We start from the raw sequence: 15,631 nt of genomic DNA, 5'->3' as shown, positions 1-15,631 counted from the left end.
ATGCAAAATTTTCGTTATTATCTTTGGAAGCCAAAGAACCACCTTTCATTTAGCACTTAAACTCCCCAGTGCATTTTGGACAAGGCCTTTAAAGACACCTGGGTGCCCAATTCCCAGGGTTACCTGTACAACCACTGACCTCTGTAACTGGACAGTTTGGAAGGCAAGTGTCACTGGCACCAGGAGACGTGGCTGTTCTGCTCCTCAATGCAATACTCATCTTCTCCAGTTCTCCATCTACAGGGGATTTCCAGCCTATTTGCATGGGAATAATCCTGTTCCTGGAGCCTGTGGGTGGTGTGGAGACACAACAGCCCATTGTCCGGGGAAGGTGATGGCAGTGCAGGTGATCTGGCCCAGGAGGTTGCTGCAGCTGGGTTGTCACCCTTCAGGCAGGAGCAGCTGAGATTGATGGTCTCTCCCAGAGGTGCTGGAGGCTCAGATCCCCACAGCTGCTGTTCAGGGACTGTAGCACGATCATTCAGAGCTGTGAGCTGGAGCTGCAGGCTCTGCTGGGAGGTTCCCAGGGGCTGCTCAGCGCTGGGAGTTGTCCCAGGGGTTCACACCAGCTGCGGCGGGGAGCGGAGAGGCTGACAGTGATGGAGCGCAGTGTGTGTGGCAGGAGGGACAGCAGGTACTCCCTGTCCTCCTTGGGGCCTGGCAGAGCCTTTCTCCTCCCCATCCCGTGCTGCTGGGGCCAGTGCCTGCGCTGCTTTCAGGGGACACAGGCTGGCTGTCACCTGCCTGCAGCACGGGCTGTGCGGTGCTGGGTGACACTGCAGGGACACGTGCGGTATCGAGGCCACGCACAGCGCCGGGGGCAGGAGGATGGGAATTCATTAGCAGCTCCTTCCCGTGTAATCAGGAGGCAGGTGATGCTTCTCCTTCGGCCAGGAGCAGGGTGAGTGATGGAAGGAGCTCCAGGGGTGCACCCTGGGCGGGGAGGGAGGATGGGGTTAGTGGTGATGGAAAGGTATCTGTGCCAGGGGGAGGAGGGGGTATTTAGGGTGCCCAGGCAGGGGGGAGAAGTTGCAGAACAGATTAATCAGGAAGATTTGGGGAAGATCCCCTTGAGGGGAAGCCCCTGAGCAACACCTGGTGCTGGTGTGGCAAAGCCATGCAGCACAGCCCCTGCAGGAGTGATGCCGGCTGCCCTGGGCAGGGGGATGCCATCATCTCCAGCTCTGGCTCTGGTACTGAAATGTGAATTGCAGCACAAAAAGAACTACGTTTCCCAGTTTCCCTTGCAGCCCAGGGGAATAAGCAATTGGAAGATTTAAATAGACCAGGCCAGAAGCAACCAACCTTTGGCACAATGTTTTTCCCTCCTCTTCTTCATATCTATTGGCTGTCTAACCTTTTTCCCTGGCACTGGAGTGGCTGCCAAGCCTGGCATTAATTTTCCTTCCAAGCTTGCTAGGCCCATGAAGTAAACAGCCATGTGCATTCCTTACTCTATATTTAACAGCTGCAGTCTGTGCTGGGGGCAACTGCAACAGAGGGGAACCTTTGTAGCTTCCCAAATTCACAGCTTGTGAGGGTGGGAGTGGGGGAAGCTTGCTGCAGGGAGAAGAGGGATTTCTCTCCTTCCCGGTATTTGCAGAGCAGGTTGCGTTAAAGAGAGACTGCAATGCCAGCATCCCAGCCACGGTCCAGGGCCAGAGACAGGAACAATGTCCTCAACAGGGCAGAGTTCCTCTCCCTGAATCAGCCCTTGAAGGGGAACCAGGAGAGCAGGAGCTCCGGCAGGAAGCAGAGCGGCCAGGCCGGGGCAGCCGGTGCCCAGAACACCAACCCCAAGGAGCGCAGGCAGTCGCAGCAGCTGCCCGAGGAGGATTGCATGCAGCTCAACCCCTCCTTCAAGGGAATCGCCTTCAACTCGCTGCTGGCCATCGATATCTGCATGTCCAAGAGGCTGGGAGTGTGTGCCAACAGAGCCTCCTCCTGGGGAGGTGCCCGCTCCATGATCAACCTCCTGGGGATAACGGGGCACGGGATCCCCTGGATTGCGGGGACACTCATCTGCCTGGTGAAGAGCAGCACGCTGGCAGGCCAAGAGGTCCTCATGAACCTGCTGCTAGGTGAGTGGCAAACCTCCCTCCCTGCTGGGAAAGCCCAGCCCTGGTCACAAGGGACAGCAGCACTGGGACTCCTCCTCTGGCTGCTCCCAGCATCCGATGTGGTCGGGAAGCAGGGAGTGACCTTTAGGGTGAATGCTGCACTTATTGGCTCTCTTAGTCCTGGGTGCTGTGGATGATGGGTGTAGCAAGAAGTTGTCTAAGAGGGATGGGAGTAATTGTGTAGCTGGAGACACCCATGGAGCAGGGACAGGCCCCTGGTCTGGTGTGGGACAGGATTGTCCTGTGAGACTGAGGGACCGTCTCTGGTTGGAGGGTGGATACCAGCAGTGATGGCTTTTATTTAATCTGTGGTCATCTGCCTCGGTGTGTGGTAGGTGGGGAAAGTATAAATATATCAGTCTTTACTATCTGGATCAATTCCTGAGGATGTTATTTCCATCCCCTTGTCACCTTCTTGACCAGAGCCTGGCTCCACGTGATGGAGTCCTGTCACCTTCCCTGCTGCAGTTTGCTCTCACATCCTCCTTCCCTTGGGTACCTTCTTTGCTGCTGTCCCCATTTCCATGTGCTAATTTGACCCAGAGGCTGTGTAGGCAGGCTGGGATGCCTCTGGCTCTCCTGCTAGTCCTTCCTTGCATGGTGGTGGTCAGTGACCCTGTTTCTGGGGATTGGGATGTGTTGAAGGGTTTGGCTTCTCCATCCCACCCGTGGTGTGGACTGATGTCCCACCAGTGACCAGGATGAGCTCTAGCTGTGACTTGCCTTGAATCCTGACCCCAACCTGCCCTGGCCATGTCTACCTGAGGACCTTGCTCTCCTCTCTCTTCTGCCTTTGGCACAGGGTCCAGTTGTCCTATTTTGCCTTGTGACTAATTACCCTCTCCTCTGGCTGTGACCCACCCTCCTTAAAAACACAGCAATCCCACTTTTGGTTGGTAGGAGAAATTGAAAACATTGGATTTAGACACTTTTTTCTCAAGGAGCATTTTTAGGGGCCGTAGGGACACTTTATTTCACAGGCACCACAGGAAAGGGACGTCCTGTCTGCAGGGGCTGGCTGTGACGTGATAGAGCTCAGCAACACAGCCCCAGGTTTGGGCTTTTTTTCACAAGTTCATCAGAGGGGGTGAAGACTGAGCTGGACTGGCTTGAAAAGCACAGTGGTAGCTGCCTTTTCTCCCCTGTGCCTTTGGAGGAGACTGTCCTCGTGCTGGGACATCTCATGGGGGGAGGCTGTGGCAGGGAAGAAGCCAGAATAGCACCAGCGTGATGCAGAGCCTGCCCACGTCAGCAGTTCTTCCAGGGGCTCCTCAGTGCTCGGGGTCAGCCCCTCGCTGGGAAGAGCAGATCCATTTAAAAGGGCACGAGGATGAAATAGTAGGTGACTAACAGCAACCGGCACAGTTTCCAGATGTCTCCAACCCAAGAGCCTCTGACGGGGTTGGAGCCTGAAAACCGACCGCTTTGACTCCAAAATATTTGAGGTCCTTGCAAAGAGCTAATGCCCCTTTTGGCTTAAAAACAAGGGAGGTTTTCTCACCCTGCTGTGGCCATATGAGGAGACCAAATGCAAAGCCACCTTGGGCTCATGTTCTGACTTATTGAGTGGTGACTGGGAGAGCTCAGCCCTGCAGCACTACCTGCATCTCCAGGTCTCCTGAGCTCCAACATGGTGTCCATGGACAAGCTGGGGGTTCTGAAGTCTTGCTTCCTTTCCTAGACACACTACTCCCACCTCTCCTCTCTCCCTGCCAAGAAAGGAAATAGTTAACCAGTGTGAAGGACCAGTTCCATAGGTCTGGCAGCTTCCAAAGCGCTCCATGGCTCCCTTTGAACAGACAGCACTGACTGGTGGGACTGGCCAAGGTGCCCTCAGCCTCTCTTGTGAGAGCTCCTGCAGCAGCACTTGTGTCACCCCACAGAGCAGATCTCTGCTGTGAGAGTGGCCTTGGGCTGATATTTAAGATTGCAGTCAGAAACTCCAAGTATCCGAGTAGCTGCTGCTGTAATATCTGCACTGCTGGTGGGGAAGGAGGCTGGCTGGGAGCCTGGAGATGGTGAACCTCCACAAGTCCCAGGAAAAGTGGGGTCTTGTGTAGACAGGAAGGTTATGGCACCACTGCTGCATCTGGCATCCTTGGTCCTTCCTGCTGCTGCTTTCCTGTGGCTCAAATGCACCAGGATGTGGTGAAAAGCCCTCCTGGGTAGGCACAGGTCAAAGGGAAGGGAATCTCCTGGTGCTTCCCTGCAGGAAGAGGGAAGCCGGGGAGTTGGGGTTGTCTGTGGCACCCCTTCTGTACCTCCCCTCCCCTCCCCCTGCTTGCTGAGGGTTTGATACATCAAGCAGAATTTCTGATGCAGTCTCTGGGCAGGGAGCCAGACCATCATAGAGCACTTGTTTAGGATTTGCAATCAGGCTTCCAAGGCGAGGAGACAGGAGACTGCTGAAATGGGACTGGGAACCTGGCAGGAGCACCACTGCAGATGGAGGAGGAGCTCTCCACAGGGGCTTTGCCAGCACATGTGGGGGCATTTCGGGTGAGGGGGTCTGACCCTGGGATGCTCCATCCATCCCCACTGCAGATGTTGATTAGCAACCCCAAGCAATGTTTTCCCTCCATGTTTGTCATGTGTGATGGAATTTATTGATTCCCCTTCTCGCAGTTATCTTTCCCAGCAAATGCCAAACAGCCAGAGAAGCTCACACAGCCTGTTACTGAAAAGATGGGAGAAACCAGATATCTGTGCCCACTGTAAAAATGCCTCTGCCAGGATATGCTTTCAGGAAGACTGTCTCAGCATCACCAGCCCAGAGTAAAAGTCAGGGAGAAGGTCCACACCCCCTTGGCTAAATTGAGAAAATCGTAACTCAGGAAATCCCCAGTTATAAGGTTAATTTCATTTGTCTGCCTGTGTTGGAACTTTTAGGACCATTCAAGCTTTTCTCTGCAATCACAAGGGTTTCGTGGAAACTAAGGTGCTTAGAAAGTCATTTGAACTTTGCAATTGGCCTTGCAGGGGGAAGGCAGTTATAAAACTTCCAATAAAATTCCCAGATCTGCTTCAGAACCAGACATAAACTCCATTAAACCCTGGGGGCAGTGGTACCTCGGTTCCTGGTTCTGATCCATCTGGTGAGGATGTGGATCCAAATTTAGTGATTCATTGACTGCAAAGCCAGCAAAGAACATTTGGATCATCGATCTAACCCACGGCAAAATACAGGCTGTAGCACATCCCTTAATTTATTCCTGTTCAATTTGTTAAGGGAAAAAACCCAAACACTCAATCTGATGTACAGTTAAAAGTGAGGGTGAACTTGTCAGAGCCATTTCTGTATTACTGCAGGGGTAGGGATTCTCACAAGTGCTTTTAGTTGGACTCTTCCCTTCATTGCGTCTCCATACCCTCCTCTCTCCAGCTCAACAGCCCTTTCAGCCAACATCTCTTCCGCCTTTCAATATTTTGGATAGTGCTCAAGTAATTTTTTTCACCTCCTATTTATTAAGCTAAACAGATTGATCTCGTTAAACTGATGGTCTTTGCAGATGCAGGCACCTTCTCACTGCGGTGGGGATGGAATATGGTCACTGGGGATGGAATGTGGTCACCTTCCCACAGTGGTCACTCCATCTCTTGTGTTTAGAGCCAAACCACCACTGTGTTTAGTTATCTGCAGTCCAGCTGGGTGCCTTTGCTGTTGGGAGGTGTCTGCTTGGGTTATCTTTGCACATAAAATTGTATTTTTGCTTGGTTTAAAGTGTCAGTAACTGGTTGTGCTGCGGTCACGGCTCTCTGGAATAGGTATCCAGATTGGAGAAGAGAACGCCCCTGTGTTCTCTTTGCTGTCTCAGTGACACTGGTCCCAGAGCTCAGCCATATCCAGCTGGCTCTGCATCCTGCTCGGAGGGGCAGGATGGCTCTTTGGTGCTGTCACTAAGCATTTATCCCATTAAGTGAAGCAGTGCCTCGGGGTGTGGATGTATCACCGAGCAGCCTGTCAGGCTGGGGATGGGTGAATGCCACAGGAGGACGAGGGGAGGAGCCCAGGGTCACTTCTCCATTCCTGGAGGTCAGTAAGGAGGAAGTTCTTGCTCTGTCCAGCCTTCTCCCTGCATACTGACATAGCCTTACTGTGACCAGTAACAAGCCATGATATTCTGATAGTCCCCTGCATGCCCCCTAAAAATATTATAAATATATATATGTATAGTCAGAACTCTGTGGTCCCACCCCAGCAGCTTCCAAGCAAGATCAGATTTGCAAGAAATTGGTGGATTAGGAAGGAAAGAGAGCAAGAAATGCCTTCACCAAGCCCCTCGAGACCCCCCTGACCCTGTTCCAGCAATACGGATGTGCTTCAGGTGTTCTTGTGCTTCTCTTTGGAGGCTGTGTGATGGAAATCCAGACAGTCCAGCCCGTTGCTGGTAAAGGTCACCGGGTAGATGAAATGCCCAGGCAGTGCAGATGAGCTGATCCTGTCGAGCCTCAGGGCAGCCCAGACCCAGCTGAGAGGCCAGGGAGCTGCACGGCAGATGGATCAGTCTGTATGCAGCAGAGCTTGCTGAGCCCAGAGCCCCAGAGATGGTTTGGGGTCAGATGTGTCTATTTTTTCTCCTTTTATTTTTCCACAGTGAGAGCAGGGATTTTCTGAGCCAGACAGGGCAGAGGATGCTCCACCAGGGAAGGGGAGAGCAGCTTGGGAGCTGATGCCCTGCAGAACCATCCCTCCTTGGACAAGCCTGGCACATGGAGGGGGCTCAGCCACTGTCCCACTCCCCTCCCAGCCCTGCCAGTGCCCACCAAGGTCTCACTGAGCCGCCAGCACATCTGCCCAGTGAGCTGGAAACATTTAAATGCCAAATAACCCAACATGAGTGACCCCTGGGAGGTGCCAGGCAGAGGGAACAATGCAGATGCCCACTTCCTGCACCCAGCATTTAGACTCAGGTCCAGCCTGGCATTAAACATTCCTCTTCATCACTCCAGGCTGCTGATCTGCCTCTGTTCTGCCCAGATACAGCAGTTGAAATCCCTGGTCCTTTGGTGGGTGCTGTGCTCAGCCTTCATCCCTTCAGAGCTGATGAGCTCAGGCATCTCTGAACAGCCAGCAGTGCCCAGCTCTCCCGGCTTCCCTGCCCCCTTCCTGCCTGCTTCCTCTCCAGGAATGCATCCTGCTCACTGCAGGGCAGGCTGGCGAGCCTGCAGTGTCCCTTTGGATAAAGGACAGTCAGTGACAGGCTGGGACTCATCTGACTGTGGCTGGAGCAGGCAGAGGGGGAATTTCCAGGGACCTGCACAGGGTCTCCATCAGATCCATGTTCCGGTCAGCCCCTCGGCCAGGCAGCACCGATTTGCTCAGGTCCTGGCCAGCTGCTGGGGATGCTGCGAGCCCTGCAGGCATCAGAGTGCAGCCCTCGGGGAATGTGCAGCGAGCTGGAATCCAACCCTCGCAGAGCAAACAGCGAAACGTTCCCGAGCCTGAACGCAGAGCGAAAGAGAAAAGAAGTGCGAGGGTTGTTGAATGGGAAGAGGGGGAATAAACATGGGAAATGAGTCATCCTTATGTCTGTCACTCCGGGAACAACTTCCCATTGCCCCTGCCTGCAGCTCCGAGGGGACAGGAGCTGTTTGACTCGGGCAGAGCTGGGGAAGCTGAGCCGGGCTGTGGCCCGAAGGGAGATCCCAGGAAATGGGTGAGTGTGTTTGCCTCTAACACGCCTTGACAGGAGCAGTGGCTGGGAAGAGGAAGGTGGGGAGTGAGGTGAGGTGCTGGGAGGAGCAGCAGGCAGGGAGAGACCCTCCGGTCTCCTGCTCTGGGTCAGGGTTGGTGGAGGATGTGGTGGGAAAGGGACATCAGATGAATTCTGCTTTTCCCCTGCTTTGAGGAAACCTCCATGTTTTAACCTGGAGCAGAGAACCATTTCCATCTATACAGGGATGCTGGCAGATGTACCTGATCTGGGCCCACACTGGGAGGTGTGATGGTTGGAGATCCTCTGAGCATCACAGAATCAGACCCTTTATTTTTATTTTTAGTTTTAGGGGGGTTTTGGGTATTTTTTTTTCTTTTTAAATTTTTTAAAATTTATTTTTATTTTTTGCCAGTTCGCCTCATTGAAAGCAGTGCAGTGTAAATACAAGCCCAAACAGCACTGAGGCCGAGCAAGGAGCCCAGCCTTGGTGGGCTGGGACATGCTGCTGGTCCTCAGCCCAAGGCACTTTTCTTCCTCCAGCTCACCCCATACAGTACTGTAGGTTCTGCTGCGTGTGGTTCTGGGATGTGCTGATGGTACCTGTGCTGCTGCCATGGGGTTCAGGGGCATTTCAAGCTGTCAGAGCCCTTCTGAGAGGCCAATGAGCCATCCTGGGGGCTGCTCAGCTCCTTTTCCCCAGCAGCATAAGCCCTTTTCATTGTGCTCCCCCTCTTGCCTGTGCAGAACCCCAGTGAAGCAGCCCCGCTCAGTATTTGATGCTGAGTACAAATTTCCCAGCTCCCAGGGCACAGTGTTTCCAAGGGGAGAACTCCAGGCAGCCTGTGTTTGCACTCAGGGCTGCTTCTAATCATCTAGAATGTAGCAAATCTATTTTTAGTTGTTGTGGGTTTTTATTTTAATTAATCGCACAATTCTGCTTTCCACCATTTTTTCACCTCCCCATGACCACTTACCCCACGCTGCTGCTTGTTCAGCCAAAAAATAACCCCCCCCCAAACACCACAATGCCTGATTCATTGGCTCTTCAATGTGTCATGCCATCTGTGCTTTTTTCAGCTCCTCCACCCAATAGTGCCACATTTGGGGAGCAAAATGGAATGGAGGGGTTCATTTCCAGAGGAGTGGACCTCTTCCAGCTGCCGCTGACTCCACTGGAGAGAGGGTGAAGATTCTTTTGGAACCTGCATCTTTCATTAATGTCAACCAGATAAGGCTGCAAACAGCTCATTTTCCAGGTCAGGGAGCCTAATGCCTGCGGGAGATTTGGGAAGTTCAGAAGGAGTAGGAGGGGGCATGTGAGTAAAAAAGAAAAATGGGGAAAAAAATTACGAATTCTAATTATGGAGCTGAAGAAACTGTTTCCTGGGAATGGTGGCATTTGTCCAGAGTTCACTCCTAATTGAGGGTGGGTAATCTGAGCAATACAGGGCCTTCAAAGCCAGTCTTGGCCCCACACGTGGCCTCAGCAGCTGCAGTGGGGAGCACATGGCACCTCCAGCACGGTGGGTTTGAAGCCCAGGCAGTGAGTTGTCACCAGCTTGGCTCTGCTCTGTGCACATCTTGTCTGAGGCACATCTGCTCCCACATCGAGAGCCTCCTGAGATCATGAGTTAGGCTCTCTCATCATTCCTGAGCATTTAGCTCCCCGCTTTCCTCTCCCCATGGGCTCAGCCACAGTTCTGGGAGGCTGAGTCCAGCCTGTGACTGTTTCTGATCCCAACCTCACAGGCTTGGGCTCTGGAGAGCAGCCTTGTCTCATCCAGGCAGCCCCGTGTGTGTGAAGTCATGTGGATCTGGGCTGCAGGAGCAGATGAGGCCAAGGGCTTTTTTGGCTTTCTCCTCTTTTGCTCCCCCCCTGCCCCCAGCACTGCACCCAGGTTGTTTTTCAGCTGTGGTTTTGATAACATGTTTATATAAACATCCCAGCTGGAATCTGCTCTGTCCCTGGAGACACTGCCTGGCTCCAGCCTGGAGCAGACCATGTACTCCAGGGTGCTCACACCATCCTCAGCCTCTCTCAGCCATAAGGGATGGAAGCAGAGGTGGCACCTCAGGGACAGACAGGACCTTGTGGTGACAGGGGACATCCAACTGTTTTGATTTCTCTTAAATACAAGCTTTGGGGTTTGGTTTGGTTCTGCTGACAATGGTTCAGGTTTGTCCTTGTGCTCTGCCTGCCCAATTCTCCTCTGCTCCCTTCTCCGCTCCTAATGGGCTCCTAACATTCGGTGGTAGGATAGCAAGCAGATAATTGTTTTCCTTTCCTTATTAATAGATATAAAAGGCCTGCCCAGGGGGCTCACTTTGAGCTCATTTTCTGTGTGTCCAATGCCAGATGTTGGCTTTTTACAATACCAAGGTGATCTCTGATGCTAAAATTGTCACAGGCAAGACAAGACTTGCTCTTTGCTTTGGTTTGATGGAAGTTTTAGATGTTGATGTAGGATTTGGGGATTGGATGGTTCTGTACTGGAAATCTGAAGGATTGTTTCCCTTAACACCAGGTCAATGGGGAAATTCCTGATCTTTTTCAGAAAAATGTGAAAGAAGCAAGAAATGGGCAAGAGCTAAGCCTTCCTTTGCTCCTAAATTCAGCACTACCTGGATTTTACCATCCAATGATGCCTCTGCTTTAAATCCAGTGCTACCTGGCTCTGGGAGAAAGGCATGCTGAAAAAAATGCTTCAAATTAAAATTCCTTGCTCCTCTCATCTCACCCTCAGTCAGGTGGCACTCTGGCATCTCTGCTGTGCCTGTGACAGCCCCGAGGGTCCCCAGAGAGCAGTGCAGGCTGGTACATCAGCTGCAGGTCCCTTCCTCGGGCTCTCCAGGGGCTGTGTTTGCTTCAACTTCCAGCCAGGCCAGCCTGAAGGATTTGCAGGGCTCTGAGTGAGGGAGCAGGGAAGGGCAGAGCAGAGGTGGCAGTGCTGATTTCAGGTGGCAGGTGCAAGGCTCGGGGGGTTTGGGCTCAACAGCAGGAACTGTCCCCAATGCAGGGCCACCAACCTGCAGCTGGAGCACCCACGGTAAAGTTAACCCCTTCCCTGCCTCATGCTGTGCCCACCTGAGGAGGGAGGATTTGAGCATTAAGGGGAGGAGGGAAGCGAGCCAAGGTCCAAGCGGGTATGTAGGTCATGGCATTGCAAGGGAATAGGGCCGGGGATGGGGCTGCTGGGCAACGGCACTGTCTGTGTCTGTTCCTGAAGGATGAGCCCTTGGCAGCACCGGCGGCAGCAGTGCTGCCTGCTGATTCACCCTGCCAGCGCCGGCGGCAGCAGCAGCAGCAGAGGGAAGGAGAACAGCAGAGACCCAGCACTGGGAGAGAGCAGTGGGACCCTCACGCCTCAGGGGCCGGGGTAGGGCAGGCTGCTGGGGCTGTTTCATAAAGAAATCTCCATGAAAGGAACAGAAAGTGCAAGGGGAAGTGGCAGAAAAAGCACCAGATGGAGGGATCTTTCATGGTTTTTTTTCTCTTAACGGCAAATTAACCCCCGGTTTTAATGCTGTCATGCCTTCCGATCTTGAAATGTGGGCAAACGAGGCTTTTTGCTTTCTGTGCATCATTTGATGAAAATCAAAGCTAGCAGTACTGAAGGCCCATTTTATTCATCTTCTGAATGAAAGGATTATTAAAACTGCTCTTTGGCTTGTTCTGCATGCCCTGAACACCTCCATGCACACACGCCTGCATCCCTCGAGTTGCCCTGACATCACCTTTGACCATAAAAAAATATTGCCAGCGCAAAATGCTGGTGGGCAATGGTGAACAGACAAGCACATGGCATCTGTGCTACTGATCCATGGGCAGGTTTGGTGGGGAATGGTCTGTAGGGAATTCATTGAACACCACAGAGGAGACACGGGGATCCGTTGGGGTGCCCAGACTCATTCTGGAGCCCTGGCTGGGCTCCTCAGCAATGCAATGGGTGCTGACTTCAGCAGGAGCAGCTTGGGCCAGAGTCTTCTCTTGGCAGCGCTGGTGCATCATCTCTCTGATGCTTCTGGGTTCCCGAGACTTTGATGAGTCTGGCTTCCCGAGAGAGCATCCCGGAGCTTCGGTTTCACAGTTCTCGTCCAGGGTGAGATGGGACTGGTGGGAAATGCAGCCAGTGAGCTCTGAAAATCATCCCCTGAAGAACTTTGCTGGATCAGGGCTGCAGGGGGGTTGCTTGGTGGGGTGAGGAGTTGGGCTGGGGGTGATTTAGGAAGCCCAGCGTGAGCAGAGCTGTGTGCAGCAGCGCAGCTCCGTAATGGTCAGCCAGGCCTGGGCTGACAGCATTTGACCTTAGAGGGAGCCAGGGTGAGTGGCTGCTCCAGGGCTCCACAGCCTGTGTCTGAAATCCCTCCCTCCCCTTCTTTCCCCTGGCCAGCCCATCAAAAAAAAAAACCCAGCAAATTGCAGACAACCTCTCCACTGAGTGCTGGGGTCCTGGTGGGCTGCAGACCTCCCCCTGCTCTCTCCCTGTCTGCTGGTCACATCCAGCAGGATCTGGACAGTCCCTGGTTGTCCTTGATTCCTAAACCCATTGCTGCCAGTGGTGTGACCAGCCCCTCACCACAAGCAGCCTCGACACCTTTGTTCAGGTGCCACCCATGAACCTTTCCTCCCTGGCAGCTTCTCGTGTCTAGCCTGGATCCCTGCTACTGTCCGTGCCAGCAAGGAGCTGGTGTCCAGACCTTTTCCTCTGCTCCATCTGCCTTCCATACCTTTGAGACCCCAGGTCATCACGTGTTGGGCAGAAGGTCTTGCTGTCCTACTCCCCCATGCAAGAGGCCCTGCAGGCAAGGAAGAAAAGCAGTCTCCCATTAGGATAAGGTTCAGCCAGGATAAATACCAGCCCATTCCCAAAGCCCTGCTGGGGGCTGGGGGTGGCACATGGGGGAAGGTGGGTGAGCAAAGCTGCTGTGACAGCTCCTCACTTCCCAGCTCCTGCCAGGTGCTGAGCAGGCAGGAGGAGGTGCCTCCCATCTCATTTCCAATCCCCACCACCACTGCACTCCCATCCATCCTCCTGAAACCTTGTCAGCTCTCCAGGAATGGTCTTTACCAGGGCCAGGGAACCAAACAACTGGCCCCTGGCATTCCTGCTGAGGGAGCAGGCTGTGCTCGTGATGGCAGATATATCCTTGTCATTGCTGTGGGGAGCTGAAATTGGCACTCTGACTAATTAGGAGGGTTGGGGGAAAGCAGATGAAGGGATTAAAGAGGAATAAAATTGATGCTAGGAAATAGAAATGACAGTACCTGTCGGCTGGGACGAAGTAGGTGGGCTGAAGAGGAGGATGATGTAGACAAGTGCTGATGGGTTTCACTCCTGAAGCTGTTAGGGAAGAAAGGTGATTTGGTGTAGAGAGCTGCAGCTGCAGGGATGATCCCTGTGCCATCACCAGTCTGGGTTTGCTGGGGCTGGGAGGTGTGTGACCCCCAGTGCATTTACACAGGGAAGGAAGGGGCTCTGTGGGGTGACTCGCAGGGAGAAAGTCACAGGGAGCAAGAGGTGAGCAGAAACAAGAAATGGCTCATGGGTGTTTGGTGCTTTGGCAAAGGAAGTGGGGTGGGTGGGGGACGTCTGGGAGGATGTCGCCCACCCTCCAACACACCACGGAGCTGTTTCTAACACAGGAGCCTTTTTGTCTTCATTGTATGGCTTTCCCCTTAGCTCACTTGCTCCTAATGCTCTTTTCTTAGTGAAATCTGTCAGCATGGTGCAATCTCCTGGCTGGCTCTGAGCAGGAGGAGGTGATGGGCTTGGGACAGGACAAGGGACAACACTAGAATGTGCTGTGGGGCACCTTTGCTCCAGCAGACTGCTCACTGCAGCCTGGTCACACTGGCAGAGAGCCCCAGGCAGGGACCTTGCTGCACGAGGTTTCTAAAGCACAGGGTGGAGGCAGCAACAGAATACCTAGAGTGTTGGTTTGAGGACCAAAAGAGTTTCAATTTTAGTGTTGCCAGTTGCTCTCTTCCTCCGCAGGTGGATCTCTTGCCTCTGTGGTTTGGGGTTCTCCTCTGTCAGATGGTGACAGTGGTATTTGCCTCCTCTGTGGGCAGGCTGGGAGGGTTAATCAACATTTGGGTGGTGACCTGAGGATGGGTGGTTGTGTGCAGCTGAACCGTGGGCATCTAGCCGGAGCCGAGCCCAAATTTTTATTTTGAGACAATGACAACACTTTAATGTTCTGCACTGAAAACTGCCCTCAACTCTGCTGCTTTCTCTGTCTCCCATTTTGCAGCCCTGCTCCTGGACATCATGATTGTTGCAGGTTTGCAGAAGCTGGCCAAGCGGAAGGGCCCGTATGACATCAACCCCGGCCTGTTGGACTACCTGACCATGGACACCTACGCCTTTCCAGCCGGGCACGCCAGCAGGGTGGCCATGCTCTCCAAGTTCTTCCTCAACCACCTGGTCCTGGCCATCCCTCTCCGCATCCTGCTGGTCCTCTGGGCGCTCTGCGTTGGCCTCTCCCGCGTCATGATCGGACGGCACCACATCACAGATGTTCTCTCCGGCTTTGTTTTCGGCTACTTGCAGTTCAGGCTGGTGGAGTTGATATGGATGTCTTCCAACACGTGTCAGATGTTGATATCCATCTGGTGAACATGGAGGACTTGGAAACTAGAAGATACTTTGAGAGTCCCCCTCCCAGTATTTTCTACGTGTTGTTTGTTGGAAGCAGTTGTAACTTCCATGAGTTGTGGTGTTTTTTAATGTCGCTTCCCCACCTTTAAAAAAAAAGTTTCTTGTAATGGATTGGGTTTTAGCAATCAAGGGCCATACCTGTGTTTTGGCCATATTCTCAAGCTGTGTTTGGACAGCAGCCTAATTAAGCTTTACAGGTGAGAGTAAAGAGCTCCATGTCTGCCTTCTTTAGGTGGTTCATACTGGCACCTTGACATGTCCTCAGGATGGGCAGTGCCTGAGAGCTTCCTGAGAACACATTCGTTAACTTTTTAGAGGATAAATAATTTTGGCCACAGTGCTTTCTTTCTTTTTGTAAGCCCAGCAGTTGTGTCTTGTACAGAGTCAGGACACTGCTGGCACTTTACAGATAATAAATAATCATAAAAGTCCTGCCCTGTTTGGTTCTTATCATGAGGGAAAGGACGAAACCAGCCCAGTGTGGCTTGGAGATACACATTCAGCATGCAGCAGGTCCTGCAGTCTTGCTGCCTGAGGGGCTGCAAGCAATGGTTTGCTTTGGGTGGGATGGGCCGAGATGGGTGCTCAGGACATTGAAGGAAGATCTGTGAGGGTGTGTGAGGAGTTTTTAGTCTGGTAAGGGACACAGGATGCCCTGACGTGGTGCTGGTTCTTCCCATTATTGACAAGGGGCCTCCTTGAAGCCTGGTGGATCCTTATGTGGGTGGTGGCCATGCCTAATGTGCTGTCTCTGAAATGGATCCCCCCTCACAACTGCCACAAGAAAATCCCATATTTGGAACAGAATGTGCCAGTTCTCCGCGGTTTATCGGTCTTTAGAAGACAGTTTGATGTTTGGCAGGTGGTAGATACTATCTGACATAGCATCTTCCCTGACTGGATAAATCCTGCAGAATGGAGGGATCCTGTCATCCCTGTCCTCCTGTGGATCCCAAGGGAGCAAAATACACCTGGTTTGCAAGGCCAGGGAGGAGCCAGCTGGGTCCTGTGCTGTCATGTCTCCCTGCATGTTGGGAAGCCTCTTCCTACAGGGGCTGGTGAGAAGACATTCAGCTAATGACTGTTGCAAGCTGCTGACATTTGTTGCTCTTTGATGATTAATATGAAAAGAAGCTAAACAGAAAATCTATCCCTGGCATGCGTCTCCAGCTGGGATGTCAGCGCAGAGCCC

General features: G+C 52.9%; 1 protein-coding gene across 1 annotated transcript; it reads left to right on the top strand.

The window, feature by feature from the left end:
- The first annotated feature begins 1,029 nt into the window (after positions 1-1,029).
- PLPP7 (phospholipid phosphatase 7 (inactive)) lies at positions 1,030-14,871 on the top strand. Its single transcript, XM_085076987.1, has 2 exons — positions 1,030-2,081; positions 14,033-14,871. Exons 1-2 carry the CDS (start codon positions 1,631-1,633, stop codon positions 14,395-14,397), a joined length of 816 nt encoding a protein of 271 aa, XP_084933113.1. The 5' UTR covers positions 1,030-1,630; the 3' UTR covers positions 14,398-14,871.
- The last annotated feature ends 760 nt before the right edge of the window (positions 14,872-15,631 follow it).

The sequence above is a fragment of the Lichenostomus cassidix genome, chromosome 17 (assembly GCF_008360975.1).
Source record: "Lichenostomus cassidix isolate B80296 chromosome 17, HeHo_3.0, whole genome shotgun sequence".
NCBI classification, from domain to species: Eukaryota; Metazoa; Chordata; class Aves; order Passeriformes; family Meliphagidae; genus Lichenostomus; species Lichenostomus cassidix.
Note: the sequence above shows the minus strand (reverse complement) of the source record. Positions and strands in the feature narration are given on the sequence as shown.